General features: G+C 35.4%; 1 protein-coding gene across 3 annotated transcripts in view; it reads right to left on the bottom strand.

The window, feature by feature from the left end:
• Window positions 1-18,508, bottom strand: part of LOC105424147 (uncharacterized) — a 33,405-nt gene that overhangs the window by 9,565 nt on the left and 5,332 nt on the right. The window contains exons 2-15 of one of the 3 annotated variants that reach the window (XM_011634233.3): window positions 15,071-15,312; window positions 10,803-10,928; window positions 10,055-10,185; window positions 9,199-9,325; window positions 8,937-9,062; window positions 8,281-8,424; window positions 8,057-8,145; window positions 6,853-7,057; window positions 6,340-6,500; window positions 4,047-4,152; window positions 2,131-2,253; window positions 905-1,131; window positions 476-575; window positions 13-347 (exon numbers count right to left, since the gene is read on the bottom strand). In XM_011634233.3, the coding sequence (XP_011632535.2) occupies window positions 13-347; window positions 476-575; window positions 905-1,131; window positions 2,131-2,253; window positions 4,047-4,152; window positions 6,340-6,500; window positions 6,853-7,057; window positions 8,057-8,145; window positions 8,281-8,424; window positions 8,937-9,062; window positions 9,199-9,325; window positions 10,055-10,185; window positions 10,803-10,919 (1,991 nt within the window). In that variant the 5' untranslated portion in view covers window positions 10,920-10,928; window positions 15,071-15,312. Of the gene's footprint in view, window positions 1-12; window positions 348-475; window positions 576-904; window positions 1,132-2,130; window positions 2,254-4,046; window positions 4,153-6,339; window positions 6,501-6,852; window positions 7,058-8,056; window positions 8,146-8,280; window positions 8,425-8,936; window positions 9,063-9,198; window positions 9,326-10,054; window positions 10,186-10,802; window positions 10,929-15,070; window positions 15,313-18,508 lie in introns of those variants that run through there. The other 2 variants (XM_089083797.1, XM_089083798.1) reach the window with 2 other exon arrangements.

The raw sequence follows: 18,508 nt of genomic DNA, 5'->3' as shown, positions 1-18,508 counted from the left end.
TTGCGAGCTCACCTTGTCGGACCACCTTGTCGATCGGATAGCACGAGCAGCTGATAACCATCTCTAGCGGCTGCATTAGCCTCATTGTTAACGCGATTCAGTGTCTTCAATAATCCGCCAGGTCCATCTTCAACAGGATAAGTAATATCGATTACTTTTGTTCTCCAATTACGGTGAGTTGTGTGCTTGAGAACTTCAAGATCACTCAAAGACAATATCGGTTGGGGCAGAAACAGACGATGTACTTGCAACTCGCTCGGCTCCAAAATGTTACTCTCAGGCCCGATCGGACAGAGCATCGACATTACGATCTTTTCGCGGAACGGATCGATTGGAGGGTTTGTTACCTAGATGAAAATCATAATTGAGAGATACTTTAATTCACATATCAAAGATTGTATTTGATTTCGTTAAATTAATTCTGGTAATCTTTTTATATTTTGCGTTTTAAGTTATTGATCAAATTTTTACATACCTGCGCGAATAATTGTTTGAAGTAATCGTACAATAACGGCTGGAATTCTGACAAACACGCCAGAGGAGCGTCGTTGCCCATAGACCCTAACGCTTCTTTCCTAAAAGAAATTTTCATAAATATTTATCGGAAAATAATTAAAATATTATTTTAAATTATAAAATTAAGATAATCGGATACAGTTATAATAAAAATCTCAATTCTACCAAAGAAAAAAATATCTTAATTGTAAACAATATCAAAAATAATAATCAAAGTATCATTTAACGATGAGAAATTACACTGCAGGATTATCTTAAATTTATAAAAAGTAATTTTTTTAATTTACGTGAACGTAAAATTTTTGCTTATTCGTCCTTCTATTCTACATTAAATATTAGACGTACGAGATATAATGTTAATAGGAAAAAAAATTGTTGATTTACATACTTAGTTTGCACCATGGGCAGAAGTAATAAGTTGATAGTTTCCAGAGTATAACCATAAAGAGAGAGTCGTTTGTCACCGCTCCAAACTTTATTTACGGCTGAAATCTCATTTACGCCATTGATAATATTCTTTTTCACAATTGCTGTCTCGGTGGATAGACCGTTCTCCATTACGTCTTCTGCATTACCGTTGTGAACATGCGCAGCACGTAATTCATCCATAGTGATCTGCATTCAAAAGATCATCGCCAACTAATTATCGAAATTAAGAGCGTTCCTCTACGTTGCGAAAAGAGGAAAAGTTGAAGAATAGAATTGCCATCATAAGTGAATGTTTCCACTTTTTTTTTAATAATCGAACATCATCAGTAGACATCAAATTATTCCGTTAGCAATTTATTAATTAATTGATTGACAACAGAAATAGAAAAGAGTGAAGTTAAGAAGTGCGATGAATTTCCATGCAAAAAAAATATTATCTGAGATCTTATCGTGGACATAATTCTGCTTAGTCATTCATAATTTTTTATTACGTAGCACCATCTACTATGCATGCTAATTTTTGTATTTTTCCATTATATTATTACCTCCACCTATATCGAAAAAAATCAACATACAATGGTATGATTAGAACGACTCACCCTCTGCACGTGTGACGATAATGGCATGTACAGCAGTGAAAAAAAAGTTAGTTTTGCATTAGAAATTTTTCTTGTTTGATTTGAATATAAATTTTCACGCGATTATGTCATTGCAATTTTCACACTAAAACAGAATTATTTTTTAAATTAAAACTTTATAAAGAAATAACAATGACTCATCACAATATCGATGCGTTAGTTAATTAGAGATTATTATTAATTGATTGAACAAGCGATATATACTAACACAAAGATAAGCGAAGAAAGATTTAACTTTTCTATTATAATAAGGCATATAACTTTTCTATTATAATAAGGCATATAATTCTAATAAGCGTTATTCATCATGCAAATACATTAATCGTTAATTTAAATGTAAAGTATATACGGAGTGTCTCGTGATTCTTATTAGAAAAGATATAATAAAAAGGAGTTTGCAAAAAATTAAACAATAAAGCTTTTGATTTTACATCTTGAGTAATCTTTTCAAATATGATTTATGTAAAACTTGTTTTCACTCCCAGAGTAAAATTTAATCATTGTAATGTGACGATTGATCGCAAATTTGAAAAGTGCATTTAGCTACCTGTTCCTTGAGCCACTTGGAATGAGGCCTGCTTCGAGCGATCTGCAATTTCAGCTCGACATCTTGTATGATCTTCTTCTCTTCGGTATCAACGAGAAGCATCCGGCCAGGCTTCAAGCGACTCTGCAAATAAAAGAGTATACCAATAATCGCCATAGAACGGGTTCGACACGTCGATGATCGACATTCATATGACAGCACTGGATGACGGTCCTACAGCTCTATACAAACCTAGTCCCTAGATGACAAATTATACATCATACATGATACATGATCAAAAAATAAATAAAATACGATATATGTGATTAGCTATTATACATGTATACTAACATACAGCAAGTAGGTATTGCGAATCGATTGATAACAGTCTGCCCTTATCAACTCTTTGAATATCAATTTATCCTTTAATCCTCAACTAAAACATTCGCTTTTATTAACAAAGCGAAAGGAAATGTGAACGCATGAAACATATGCGGTGTTTGAGGATTAATCGAATTCTGGATGAAATTAATGATGATCGTCTCGATGGCTGGCATCGATGATCATCGGTGTAAAGGCAGAGTGCCAGTACATTATATTGTTTTCGGCAATATCTGAGATCTATAGAGTTCGCACAAAATCATTCGACGAGCGTTAAAATGTAAATTGCTTAATTCTTTTTTGCACGGTAGAACTCTGTTTATTAGACTATTTATTATACATCTGTTCCCCATGTATCCGATTAATCATTTGCGACGAAATATATATTACTTATTACACAGGACACTCGATCATTCGACAGGAGATGATATGCTTGTTGTTTCCGACAGAGATGCCAAAATGTAATGAGTAATGTATTTGTTAGACATAGATGAAATACGGTGATAAAAAAAGTGATTCGTGTATTAAACAAATCGCATGATGGTGCTTGCATCCCAGAACGAAGACGCCCATAGATTTAAGAACCTGGTGAGGACGTAACATACGTAACCAAGGACGTACATGATCAACAATTTGTATAACCAAAGACCTCTGGAACTCAAAATTTGCGTAAGCATGCAATTGTCAAGCCGTAAAAATCTGTAAAATCATTATTTATCCCGTAGAATCAACAAGCTATGCTTTCTCCTAATCTTTTGTTCTTAGAATTTTACAAAATCCCCAGGGGGATGCTCTCTTAGAATTTTACAATCAGGGGGGGGTACTCTCTTATTTTTTCGATCTAATAAAGAAAGTTCTACCGTATCGCTGTCTCCTCTTCCTCCTTCTCTAACGAGAAATCAACGGAAGTCAACAAACAAGCGGGTTGTTTGACACAATAATAATAATTGTCGACGAGACAAATGCGAACCGTCAAGAAATGATGGCGAGAAGACGCGTTATCGAAGCTGGATTTGCGCTTGAGAGTTTCGCTGATACGAGGGCTCCACTATCGAAGAGCATTTTCCAAAATATCCGAATAAATCCGTTCACTCTCAGCGATCGACGCTCGCTGAGTAATCTCGACCTCGAAAGTCGGCCTCGGAGATCAGCGAAATACTCTCAAGTAACGAATTAAAAAAATCCAAGGCGGCTGATCGCGCGACTAAACGCGCAAGCATTGCTTTTGTACAACTGTAATGTGAGCAGGCTCTTTCGTTGCTTTCGTGGAGAGATCCTTGGCCAGGGAAAAAAAAAAGTCCAACTTCCCCGGGCGGTCGCTTCCTCCCTGATCGCTCTTCCACTAGCTGAAATTGCTTTATATGGGGGAGAAATGTAGAGAATAGGCGCGGAGATGAGAGAAAAGGGGGCTGGGGGGAAAAGATTGAGCATACGGGGGGTTGATTCGTCGGTAAATCATAAATCACTGCGAGCTAGCTGTCTCCGCCTCAGACAGAGTGAGAGACACTCCCGTCGGACCGGCTGGTGCGTGGGATGCGCATATTTCCTTCGTTTACCTTCAGGACTACATTGCTGGGCGGAGTATCATAGACGCCCACTTCGGACGCCATCACCATCATGTTATCCTTAGTGACGTAGAAGCGCGACGGGCGCAGGCCGTTTCTGCCAAACAAAAATTCAAAAAGGTCTTTTGTATTTCACACCACCTCTGTGTCTCGCGCTAGGTATCAGCTGAGTGAACTACAATGTTGTTCGTTCGTTCGTTCGTTTGTTCGCTTGCCTTCCTGCTGGCTTACTCGCGTTATACTCTTTTTCGCTCTCTACATCATCTTTCTTTCTCTCTCGCTCTCTCAGTCTCTCTCTCTCTCTCTCTCTCTCTCTCTTGGCCTAGGCCCTATTTACCTGCATTAGCAGCATCGGGATAACGATGGACACTTAGTAAATCGTAAACATCGATTTTCGCTTCGGCTGTACTGAGCAAGGCAAGGCGAAGGGAAGTCGCACGAAATTATTCTGATTTTTTAATATCATATGTTTCTTTTTCTTTTTTTTTCTATTTTTCTTAAATTGATGAATTTTATTCTGAGAAATTTTATCTATATTAAATCATTAATTATATATAATAGATATATCATATTTTATTTCTAATGAAATCTATTTAATTAATTATTAATTATATATAGAAGAAAAACGAAAAAGTTAAAAAAACCCATTTCTAATTTTCAGTACATAAAGATCAATTTTGCATCTGTTAGAAATTCTTGATTTATAATATTATCTTTTGCATTATAAATAATCTATTAATTGAACATTATTATATCACCAGCGATTTTCACAATTACTTGTTAAATCTTTCTGTTTTGTTTAAATCTTTCTGTTCTCGTATAAAAATTAATTGTAAATAGAAGTTTTAGTAATTTAAAGCAATTTTTGTAAAAAATATCTTTATACATATAAATTTCTATTTTTTCCAAAGAATATTTTTCATTATCATATATTTTCTTCGTGATTTCTATAAATTGGATCCAAGGAGTAAAAGGGTAAATTTCTATCTGTTCCGTTCAGTTGCACGACTTCCCTTTGCCTTAGAAATCCATGTTTACCTGTACCCGAGTATCTCTACACGTGTGCACCGTTCTCATATATTTCGTGAGCACCGTTAATCCTGCAGAATGCATCTTGCAAAGCGTAGGCAAAACGCCCACGTAGCCTAGCATTCTTTCTTCGCGGCTCCCTTAACAAACGACACCGCAGAGTCCTTTCGTTCGGCTCGTTTCTCTTTCAATAGAATTCTTTCAACACTTTGAACTTCGCTTTAATTCAACTCTTTGCGTTTCTATCCCGCTATATCTTTTTTCTGTGTTATACTTTGGAGAACATTCCAATAATGGATAATGGATGAGGAAGTATTTTTATAGCAATTTTTATGTTAGCGAAACAAAGTATGGTGAAAATTAAAAAAATAAAATATCTGTTGTATTTTACTGCTGCAAAGAGTTGATTAAATCGCGTGACTTTTCAATTCTCAATTAATTTTTTATTCTTAGCTGTCAATGCGAATATCGATTTTATTAATACGACATATTTTATTATCTTTTTTGTTATTTTTTTTGCAAATTCAAAATAATAAATATTTTTATTTTTATATTTTTAAATGTTTCAGAAATACACAATACGTGTTTGCGATATTAATTCGCTATTGCATGGAACTATTTTAATGAAAAGAATTCACTTGCTTACCTGTGCAGCTTCTAGCAAATTTAATGTGAATTCTAGTCTTTTGTTTAAAGAATTGTATGCAATCGCGAATTAACATACATTTACGTTTCGCATTTACGCATTTCGCATCGATAGTTAAAAAATTAATTTATCACATTTTAAATTTTTAATTGATATTTTTTTCTAGTCTATAAATTTTAGAACTTTGTATACATTAAGTAATGTGTAATACACATTACTAACATGTACATCATCTTATTAATGTTCGGAAATAATTTCTCATCGTTACTCTAAAAAATGATAATGAAAAAGAAATATATTAAGAAAAAAATTCGTACGGAAGAAATATTTTACAATATTTTAAAATTAAAAAAATTTTTAATTGTGAAATGCGGCATATGCGGCCGTCAACGCGATTAGATTCAAAATGTTGAAAATCACAAAGGGATGTTAAAGATCCAAGAATCCGTACAACCGCGAATCATTTTCGATCCGAGGAGTCGCAGAGCCATGGGTCTATGGACACAAAATGAGGTCCAAAGGTTATCAGGTGGCACGAACGAGAGGGAAGTGGAGCCTTCGTAAAAACGTGTGATAAACAAGACATAACGGGAGAAAGAAAATTTCTACCTGTCCAAGATAGCACCGACGTAGCGGCCGTCGGTGAAGGTCAGAAGAGCCGGACCGTCCCAAGGCTCCATGGCACACGCTGCCCAGTGGTAGAAGTCTCGTTTCTCAGTGGCCATTGTCAAGTCATTCTGCCAAGCCTCTGGTACCATCGTCATGACAGCCTGGATTCAATAACGGATATTTCAGGCATTTGTTCAGGCATTTGAGGACCGAGATCCTTGAAACTGAGAAGCTGCGGAACTATGGAATCGTAATACGCGAGATATGTAATAATCTGAGAAATTAACGGTGAAGATACATGTAGATTCTGCATATTCAAAGATCAATACTCTCAGATCAAATCAAATTAACGATTCATTATAAATAAATATCTTCTAAAATTCAAAGAGTAGTAAAATAAAATTTCTATGAAATCGTATAGAATCTAAAATATCTCAAGATATCTTTCTACTTCCATGTGTTTATCCATCGCAATACTTAATATTAAGTGTATTTCTTAAAGTAAATTTATACCTCGGGCAAAGATCGTTGACCTGCCATCACCAAAAACTCGAGCACACAATCCGCCGATCCAGAGTCAGAGAGATTCGGTTCTACGACCGGATAGAGGAGTTTCAATTGATCGCCATATATCTGGCTGCTCATCACACCCTCTCGTGCCTTCATGAAGTTCACATTGCCGCGTAAGGTATTAATTTCGCCGTTGTGAGCAAGCAAGCTGTATACACAAATGTTACGCGTTATGCTAGTTGTTTATGGTTTCGAAACATCCTGCGAAGATGATTGAACTTCGATAAAACTTATGATGCTGTAACGACGGATCGTCAAATTGCATTGACATTAAAATTAAATTTTGTAGCGCGCGGTTTACAACTCATCAAACAAACATGAATTATGAATTTTTTTATACATCGAGAAGGAAATACGAAAAAAAAAATGGAATGAGGGAAATATTGTAATAAATCAGATAGTTGACAACTAATATCTTTTGACTTTGTCTGATAAAATGAAATCTTTCAGATTCGTCGGCTTGGGCTTCGAAAACAATGTAGAAAAATATTAACTATAAATTAATATATATTACTTAATAAAAATAGACATAAATATAAAAAAAAATGTCAGAAATATCGTCAATAGTAGTAAATGTCAACTTCTCATTAAATAAATTTGATCGATTAAAATTATTGTTCGCGATTGAAATATAAAGCTATAATTTAGAGAGATACATGGTGAAATACCGACCAGAACTTTATTCTGATTAATTTCTGATTGCAAATAACAACTTGGCCTTAGAGGTGACGCAAATTACCTTTATCAATTATTTATAGGATAATTTGAAAAAAATTTTAATTTACATAATAATCGTGAAAAAAAAAATTCGAAAAAATTTAGCATCCATACTTCTAGATAGTTTGTATTTTATTGATTCCTTTGGGTTTAAAAAAATGTAATACAAAACATATTTCACATATATTTTTTAAGCAATGTAAAATTAAAATAATTAATCGCAAAAACAGAAAAGTATATGTCAAAGTTCTTCTCTCTTTTTTTATTTATATTTATAGTTACGAGAGATAACAAAATTGAATAAACACAAATTCCTCGTTCTTTTCCATCGTATCATCAAAAACGAATTTGTGTGTCTGTTGGGGATTCGGAAATGATGAAGTTATAATGTATTTCATCTGCGATGTAAATAAGTATTTTTTTATCTTACCGTAAAGGATGCGCTCTTTCCCAACTTGGAAAAGTATTTGTGGAGAACCGTGTGTGTACCAGTGCCAAATAGGTCTCGAATTTCGGAGACTGATATGAAAGAAAAAGATTTATGTGATATTACGTTACTGTTTCCACGACGGTATACGTAATGCATTTTACGTAAGGCAAGAGCGACATTTTTTCCGTGGAAAAGAAAACAGTGCGAAAATAACTTGGATTCACCTTCAAGTCCGTGAAATACAGCCATAATTGGTCAGCAGTAAGTTGGCCTTTGTAGACGACTATCTTCAACGACAACGAGCAAATATAGTATCGCAATTCTGGTCGCGGTATTGTATGCGACGATCGCTTCCTCAGCACAAAAATCTGACGAACAGAATACGATCGAAATGTAAGAACATGTAATCAGCGGTCGATTAAGGATCCGTGTATATTTTAACCTTGAAAAATCGCTGTTATCCGCGATGAATCTGAATTCTAATTTTACAAATTGGCAAAGTCGTTTAATGCCAAGTCGTTTAATCCGGAGCACGAGCTAATAATGCGCGCGACTTTAGAGATTCATTAATAATTAATCCTTGAGGAGGAGTTTCGCCAAAAATAGGCTTCGGAGACAATGTAGAAAAATATTAACTATAAACCAACATATATTATTTAATAAAAATAAGGCATAAATATAAAAAAAAAAGTGTCAGAAATATCGTCAATCAAGTAATAAATGTCAACTTCTGATTAAGCAAATTTGATCGATTAAAATTATTGTTCGCGATTGGAATATAAAGCTATAATTTAGAGAGAGATACATAGTGAAATGCCGACCAGAACTATTAATTTCTGACTGCAAATAACAACTTGGCCTTAGGGATGACGCAAATTACCTGTCGCTTAAGCGTTTCCGCGTCTTGATCGCCGGTGACAAACACTTGACGCATGTACGGTTCGCACTTCTTTGCCACTTGGCCAATCTGGGTGCTATCAGTGGGAACGTTACGCCAACACAGCACCTACGAATCACGCGATCTCAAGAATAATAATGCCAGAGAGTGCATTCAACGCACGCAAACCAACGCTTAATTAACCAACGCTTTAAGCAACGAAACTGCTCGACAAATAATAACAACAACAACAATAATATCGTACTCTCAAATTGCATTCCTTCGCTAGCCTCTCGAACTTGGCTTCTGCCTCTTTATGAGTATTCTTGTCGAGGAATAAGATACCGGTTGCGTATCGTCCAAATTCGGGCAGTTCGATGTTTTGCTCTTCGCTGTAATACGAAAAGCCAACTTAGTGAAGTAGCCAATTCATCACGTCCGAAGCGTTCACAGTTCTACAGGAGCAATCTGTAGTTTCTATGATTTCTCGAAATCAGAATCAAGGATTTATCGGATCGGAGAAACTAAAGCTTCGCAGACTTATTCCGTGACAAAACAAGGATCTGTGACGAAAGATTTATAGAACTATGCCAAGGATTTGTGAAATTAAAAGTCAAAAACATTATCAGAGACGTCGATAAATTTAAGAAATAATAAATATATCCGATATGTTAAAAATAAGTATATACGATGTTAAAAAATGTTTTAAGAATCTGTGGATTTGAGAGATCGTTAATAATTCTGTGCATAATTGAAAAACAAGATATTTGAAGAGATGAAGAATTTGTAAATTTATGATTACAATGTGATCGTTCCTTTGATCGCGATATAAATTATTCGTCAAGTCTTATTCTTAAATGTTCGAATAAAAATTGCATAGATATTAAAATTGAAATTGATACGATAGCGTAATTTTGTGATTTTTCACGACAACAATTTATGTAACGAAAATTAAACTCTCAGAGTCAGACGGGGTCATATTTAAAGACAAACGTGGCATGAACATTTTGGCTCGAGCCGCTTGCTCGGACGTATCTCATAAATATATAAGAGAATAATAAGGATTTCAGAAACTAGATTCAATCTCGATGAAGATCAGCAACTCGCTTGGAGCGTCTTACCGAATTTCATTGGCATAGTAATCGTGCGGTATTGCGCAAAGCACACCGGCGCCGTCACCAGTGTCATTATCACAGGCGCATGCTCCCCTATGATTCATTCGCGCCGACAATATCTGAGCATCTCGAACGATCTGAAATTCGCAGATAACAAACTGTAAATATTAGATTAAATCCGGTCCAACAGCCTCCTTATCTAGTGTGATGTAAAAAAAAAAAAATCACAAAATTGTATTCATTTATTATCAATGAGCCATTTATCACCTAAGCTGGAGAACTCTTGCTTTTTTTTTGTTACATAATTATTGCTGTTAGTTTACATTCCTGGTTTTATCTAATCGTTTTTTTTTCTATATATATATTCTGTATAAGTGGCATCTATATATTACTCAAACTACGCGCAATTCTAAGGGGGCAATCTTAACTCGATGTTATATAAAAACCTTCGATCCTTCTTTTTGCAGCTTGAAGACAATGATGCAGTTATTTTAAACTTTTTATCGTCTACAGTTTTGAATTGTTTCTAATATTTGTCTAATTTAAGAATTCATTAGTATGCGCGACTATTTGCTATAATTAGCTATTTATCATATCTTTGTTGTATTTTTTTCATAAGCTTTATGCAATATGACGCAATATATAGATGTACATCTGTAATAGATTACAAAGATCAAACGCGACACTCGCGAGAGATGCGGTCGTTCTTCGAACTTTACACGTAAGAGACAAGCGAAGCTTAAAAGCGACTCACCTTGTGCGACCTCTTCCCATCAATGGCGACGATAAAACCAACACCACAAGCTTCTCGTTCGAGGGTAGGGTCATATAGACCTTGCTTCGGAGGCAAAGTCCACGGCTCGGAACTCATAATCTTAATCTGAAAGGCGAGAAAAGAAAAATTTAACACGTCATTCCGAACTCTTAATTGTTTGAACTCTTCTCTATTTTTTTTCTTATATATATATACTATAAACGATATAAATAAATGTTTTCGTCATTTCAGGATAACGTACAAAAACGTAATTAACTTACAAGAAAAATTAAAATATATTTTTTTATGATCTACGTTCAATCATTAACTAATAAGTAATTTTTGCGACGTAAATAAATGTAATTTTTTTTTTGTATCGCAGTCATAAACATTTTTTTTTTTTTCAAGTGCTATTGTTATTTCACTCTATTATTATTCTAGTCGTTCGTGACAAATGCGCACTGCAATAGACGAAATTTAAATTTTTTCATATCTTAATGTCTCAGATGTCATTTAAAATGCGCATGATTTAATTTATATCTTTTAAATGGAAAATAGAATTGTTCCCTCCTCTCTCTCCCGATTCGTAAACTTATAATTATGCGAATTATTATAGTTCGTTGGTATATATTCGACCCTGGGACGGATAGACGCCACGTATAACTGCGCATTCAGGGGTTGAGATCGCGTGAACGACGGAGTGGGACGACGAGGGGGAGAATCGGGCGGAACGATTTCTTCGCGGGATATCGCATTGTCGGCATTACGTAAAGCTAGCGCATATTCATTAAGCGTAACAGCGTCGCGTCGTCGCGTCGGCAGCGTAGACGATCGGTGTGTAAACAGAACGAAGAGAATACGTCAAAAGAGATCGGCGCATTCACGTGGTCGACCGATGTACAGAGCGTGGTCAATTATTCAATAACCATTCTTCAATTCAATTTCCCGTTCTCCGTCCCGTTTCTCCCTTCCGTTCTTTTTCCTCCTCCCTCCTTCGAAATACTTCGAAATACAGATATCCGTATCGAAATCTGATATCCGAGAAATATACGCGTGAGCTTTCCAAGAATCGCGATTTTATTAATTGAAAACTTAATCGCTAATAGAAAGAATGGCACGTGTTCTACTTTTCTATTGACTTTCAGTCTTTGATTTTTTTTCTAAAATAATTTTTATTGGCTTAGTTAGATATTATGACGTCGTGCTCGATTTTATCGCGCGAATCTTATCGAACCGATTAAGAGATAAATAGCATAATTTTTATTGAGTGTTGACATATTCAAAATTAATACGCAAAAGAGGAGAACAAATCAGATAAAAATAAAAATTATAATATTTTCGAAAAAAGTCAACAAGTTATTTGCCGAGTCATTAAATCATTTTCATTATAAAAGTTTGTAATTAGACCGATAATAGAAAATGGAACATTTTTCCCTTAATATTCGATTCCCTTATATCCGATAATAATTCGCATTTATGTAACATTAGAAGTTAAAAAAGGAAAAGAGTACGACCGGCCTTTAATAATTTCTGATAAACGGTCGTAGAGAATTGCGTAAATATAGAGAGATTATAAGCTCGTGTGTTTATTTTTATTTAACGGTCCATTCAAAATCAGAAAATGCACCGACTCGCCCTCACGTTTTGCAATTCCGTAATTTCACGCATGTAAGTCCAATATGTGAAAGTCGTGTCCAATGCCGATATGGAATAAAAATCAGGTGGAATCCCCGTTTAACGTTGAACACGCAGCTTGAAAGCGCGCCAAAGAATCCGCTGAAAAAGCGACGACCGGCAAACTCGTGAAGGTTGACCACCTCTGACGAGTGTAACCACGTGCGATAGGAACAAGTGGAGGAAGCGAACGAGCGAACGAGCGAACGAGCGAGTGAGCGATCGATACGACATACAGGGTGTGTCTGAAACGAGTTCAACGAGGCGACTCCAAAGCTGCCTGGACGGATTTTCGACGATCGATGGAGTAATAAAAAATTTAAAACATACTCAGGAACTATAAAGGCAAAAAGATTTTGAGAATCGACGATTTTAAGAAGTACGATTTTTTTGAGAATGTATTTATTTCCGAAAATTTTTTTTTTTTTTTTCGAAAAAAGACAAAAATCTAGGCGACAAGCAAATAATTCTGATTTGGAATTCATTTCGCGCTCATTTTCATAATACGTCTCCTGAAAACGAAACGTCGGAATTGAAGAGAAGTGTATCACGTTCTTCTGTCATGCTCGCATCAGATACACAAACGGAAAACGTGCTTCAAATATCAAATATACAAACAGAAAATAACAGTGTAATCATATATGATTTTGGGGATTAAGAGATAAACATGAGAAGAGAATGATAGGGCGTAGATATTTTATATTGATAATCATGTAAATGCGTGGCAAATGATATATTATCACGCACGATGTTAATGAAATTTGAATTGGACGTAATCAATCAACTTTCACGAGATTGCGTATTATATATGTATATCGATATAATTACTTTTAACAATTGTTTCACGGGTTTTATTACAAATAGTTACTGCATGTGCGGAATAGGCTTTTAGGATTGAGGTATTTCCTTCCAGACCGCATGCGGGTTAGTCAGGATCAGGAATCCATGATGGTGGTGTTCCAAAATTATCCTCAAGCTATTCCGGTCATTTCGGGACCGGAGAGGAAACGTACTCTCACATTCGTAATGTTATCATTGGAATTGCGTTATAGTTCCGAATTAGAAATCAGTGTACAAGACGCGATAATAGGTTAATCGTCTTTGCACTGCATTTATGCGCCGCGATAAGCGAGAAGTTGTGTGATATGGGGGAGTTACAAAAATAGCTTGCCTCACTTCATAGCTATATTTTTCGACAAATTGCAATTGAGAAGTATTTTGATGCACTTTCGATCACCGTCACAATCGTATAAAGTATTTACTACGAAAATACGTTCACGACTACAATTACAGTATAAAATTATTACAAAATAAAGAAACTGCGAAATTTTTACCGAAGAAATTTTTAAAATATATATATATATATAGTGATAAAAAATAAAATTTTCAAATTATTATACTTCCTGCTATATGCTCTTGCTAAAGCGAGGAAAAACCCAATGTTAATGCTAAAAAATAACATCACAAAACACCAAATATAAAGATAAAATTTCATATTAAAAAAAATGATTTTCTTTTTAGTTGTAACAAATTGTTTTTTTGAAAAAATAATCTATTTCTAATCGTTTTTTTGAAAAGAAAATTTATTACTGAAAATTTATTACGTATTTCTCACATTCCGTCACGGTAGTGAAAACGTGACTGCTTAAAATGCATAAGAATGCACGTAACATATTTATCGTATTTTAACCTGTTCATTTCGAGACTCGTTTCTCGCCAAAGCGGCGCAAAAGAGAGGGGAAGAACTAAAAAGAAGAAAAGGATTACACGTGTGGAAGAACGTTATATGTCAGGACTGGGTTTACTTATGAGAGCATTGGACACTTGGCGACCAGCGTCTCTCTCTATATACAGGGTGTTTTTAAAAAATATATATTGATTTCATTATGAACAAATCCGAAATTTTATGTACTTTTTTAAAATACACTATTTCTTTCTTTAATTTTCTTCTACTTTTCGAAACTCAGATTTCAAGATATTCTATATAAGATATTTTAAACAAAAAGTTTTAAACAAATTTTTAACTATATTAATATTTTCATTTTCTAGAAATATAAATAAATGTAAACTTAGTAAATATCGATATAAGCTCAATAAGTTATAGACAGAATATGAAATATTCATATTCTTGACTCATAAATTACATATTTATCTTTGAATTACATCAGTCATGTGTTTGAATATGCATTTTGGTAATATAAATACAACTTTCAAACACGTTATCTCACATTCCATATTTCTATACGTTTCTAAAAAAACAAGTTAAAATTGCATATTTTGCAATTTTCGTCTCACCATATATATCTTCCATCCTGCTCTTTGACGAATCGCTCAAAAAGAAATAAATGTTTCGAAATTTTGAGGTCCCTGTAACTATCGAGCAATATTCTATTTATATTACGAATCCACTATGAGTCATTCCCGATAATTTTAGATCAATTAAATTTTTTAATGGTATTTGAGTTATGCTATGGATTTTAATAGATTGCTTCAAAAAAAAGTCCGACGGATTTCACCGCGAAGAGTTGCATTTACACGAACCGGCGCATTTGTAATTCTTCGATAGTCGACGTGGCATATAAGATTCTCCTTACCGGTAGAACTAAAATGCGATAGGCAGGCCTTTCCGGAGAGTTGCGTGCGTCTTCTTGCTCGCCGGTCGGCACCGCCTTAAAGACAGGTCCTTCGCACGATCCTCGACTGTCCGTTATCCGTGATGTGATCGATTTATCGACTATCAATCGGATCGTTTCCACGAAGTCCTCGGCTCGGATGAGAAAACACGTTCGAAAATTCCGCAAAATATTTACCGCGTGCACGTTTCGTGATCTCACCACTGTAACAATTCAATTCAGTTCAATTCGGAGTTGTTAACTATTTTTGCTCGATCGATCGTGGGAGCAATCGGTACGAAATATACGATCGACTGCGAACTGTCTGACAGAGGGAGAAGGGCGTTCTGTGAGTTCTGAGTAACGACTTCTCTGCCTCCTCCCAGATCGTTCGGCTCCGATTATCTATATATATATATATATATATATATATTTTTTTTTTGGCTAGAGAAGGAACAAAAATAACAATCCAACACATATACACCAACTACGAGTCGGACGGGCACTGAGACGGCGACGCTCGGATGTCGTTAAAAACCGAAAAAGCTCCCCCTCCCTGCCCTTTCTTCCCTCCCCTTCCAGTCTCTAGACAGTAGTTCCTTTTCTCTTGCTCTCGCGCGAGACTCGGCGAGCCTCGCTTCGTCGCTCTCGTCGACGTACGTCGCCTTCCCCCTCACCTACCCCTTCTCTGGCGCGTCCTCCCTCTGTGCCAATGCGGCGCTTCGCCCCTCTTAATTCTCGCCGCGTCGCACCACGAAGCGCCTTCCGCACCGCGCCGCACTCCGAAGCGCCTTCCTCTCTTGGCACGCCGACGAGTTCCGATGCAAATTGTTCCGGAGCATGCTTCTGCGACGTCTCGAGGTCGTTCATTCTGAAATCTTTTTTTTCTTCTCTCTTTTTTTTTTTCTTCTAGGACGATGCGTTTAGTTTCGCAGCGATTTGTTCTACGCAATTTCAAGCGCCTCCTTTCAGGTACGGCTAATCATTACGCGAAGTACGCGACGAAAACGGCGCATTGCCTGCGGCGATTTAATTAATTCATTCGTTTCCCACCTCTCTCTCTCTCTCTCTCTCTCTCTCTCTCTCTCTCTCTCTCTCGCTCGCTCGCTTCGCCTTTCGCTCTGGATTTCGTGATGAGTCCTTTTGAAGCAAACGTGTCGCGAAGCACGTGTCGTCTCGAAAATAACTTGTTCCGACGTGTCTCTCGTTTTCGAATATCTTGGTCTGAATGACGCGATGATTTTAACACGGTTTTCATATTAATGAAGTTTTGAATGCGTTAACTATTCTTGAGCCAATTATTTCAATGTCCTCGATCAAGATTCGTCATCTGAATTCCGAAACACATCATTTTCGAATTCCGCGATGAATTATTTTGGAACAAACGCGTTGGCTTATTTTGTTTCTTTTTGTTTATCTCGTCGACGAAGCGAGATGACACGTAGCACTTTAGTCAGACTAAAATTTAAACGTATATCATCCGTACTTATCTTTACACTTTTAGTATAATATCTTTGTTAGACGCTTTAACGACGTTTATGTTGACTGTGATAATAACACAGATAACCAATAATTAAAAAGATCTATTGCCTTTTATTATGAATAAAAATTCAGTACCGTTCTTCATCATTAAATATTAAGTATCATTTTTCATTATTAAACAAGTTTTAATTTACGGATAAATAAATAATCCAAATACGAATAATTGAGATACACGTAATTATCTCGACTATTTTGATATACTCTCAATGTTTTTCAATTGTCATAAATATCGATGTTCAAAAACTTTTATTACATACAGTTCTACGTACTAAGAAGAAATAAATAACAACGACATACAATATTTAATAATTGATAGCTGACATCTGACAGGTGTTACATTTTATAAAAACGAAGATAAACAAGGATTATTTAAAGTATGTGAAAATACAAGTCTTATCGATCTTGGTAAATGCAATACATTGATTCGCTCGGAAATTGAAAACTTCTTGCCTGTATTCTGGCTTAGCATTGAATGTATAATAAATGAGTTTAGCATTTATATTGTTAATATTCTAGAAACTCATCGTCAAACTTTACCAGACTAACAGCAAACAAAATTTCCACTAGACTAATTCAAAGTTGAGAAATAATTTGTAACGTCTATTTTGTTCCAGGATTCCTTATAGGTGAAAATATTTCAGTGCTTTCACCATTATGGTAACTATTTTTCAAGCTATTATCTATTACAATATTACACTTACACTTATTAATATTACAATATACACTTCAGAATACTTTATCTTTGTTTCGAAACTTGTGCGTACAGTAATTCTTTATCATAAAAAAAATTTATGGTATATTTTCCGAGACTTTCTGCAAAAGCTTACAAAGTAATGCTGAGAAACTTATATAATCTTATATCTTTTTAGTGACTAAGCGAGAATCTTTATTAGAATTCACAAAAAATACGAGTTTAGGTCACTCGCAGTAAGCAATATCTGTTTAACGTTTGGAATTGTTGTGTACGTATACGGTGTAAGTTTTGCCGAGCAAAGATTTATGTTAATAGAATTTAACAAGGACAAGGCGGTGTCCCATTTGATCTCGTACTCGTTAACATCATATCTCGCGTGTAAAACAGCACGTTGCAAGCACATCTGCCATTCCCTCTCTCTCTGGCTCTCCTCGTATCTCTATCTTCTTCCGTCCGGCCTGCCCGTCTGCTCCAATTCGCACATCTGCGCGAAATAACGCTACTTATTGTCGTCGTCTAATCGTAACCGCTTACATTTGCCTGTACGATTCGTAATTCTGTCAACGATCGGAGAAATATCATTTCCTGGAATTGTTTCAAGCGCCATTAATCCCGCGCGTATCAAATCCAAGCTTATCGTATATGCAACGCGCTTTACGATAACTGCGATAAAATGAACATCTAATCGGTTCGAAAGGGATTTGTATGCGGGTCAATACTCCTGGAAAAAATGTCCGACGGATGTGTTTGAAGTAGAGATTCTATATTAACATTACACGTCGGGAAATCTCATTATTTATGGAAGGTCTCAAGAGACGTTAGAAATTTTAAGATAAAAATTAAAGTCTTTGACACATTGAATGAATTGTAGAATAACAGATTAAAAGGCTTTAGGATAGAGCGTTGTACTTTGTAACTGCCTGTTGTATGAGCAGTGAAAAATAACAGTTTAAAGAAACACGACACAAAGAAAAACTTGGGCCAAAGTACGCTAGTTAATATATTTCTTGACTATGAATTGGTCCGATAGGAATGCTATTGCGTGGCGATATTCTTCGTATTGTGACAAATCATGTTAAAATAAAATAATATGGAGTGCTATAAAACATTTGTTGCATTCAGTTAATAAAAAAATGAATGGAGAATTTTGGAGTGCGCTTTGGAAGATAATGTCTTATTAACCG

The sequence above is a fragment of the Pogonomyrmex barbatus genome, unplaced genomic scaffold (genome assembly GCF_055798465.1).
Source record: "Pogonomyrmex barbatus isolate J1 unplaced genomic scaffold, ASM5579846v1 scaffold8, whole genome shotgun sequence".
Lineage (NCBI taxonomy): Eukaryota > Metazoa > Arthropoda > Insecta > Hymenoptera > Formicidae > Pogonomyrmex > Pogonomyrmex barbatus.
Note: the sequence above shows the minus strand (reverse complement) of the source record. Positions and strands in the feature narration are given on the sequence as shown.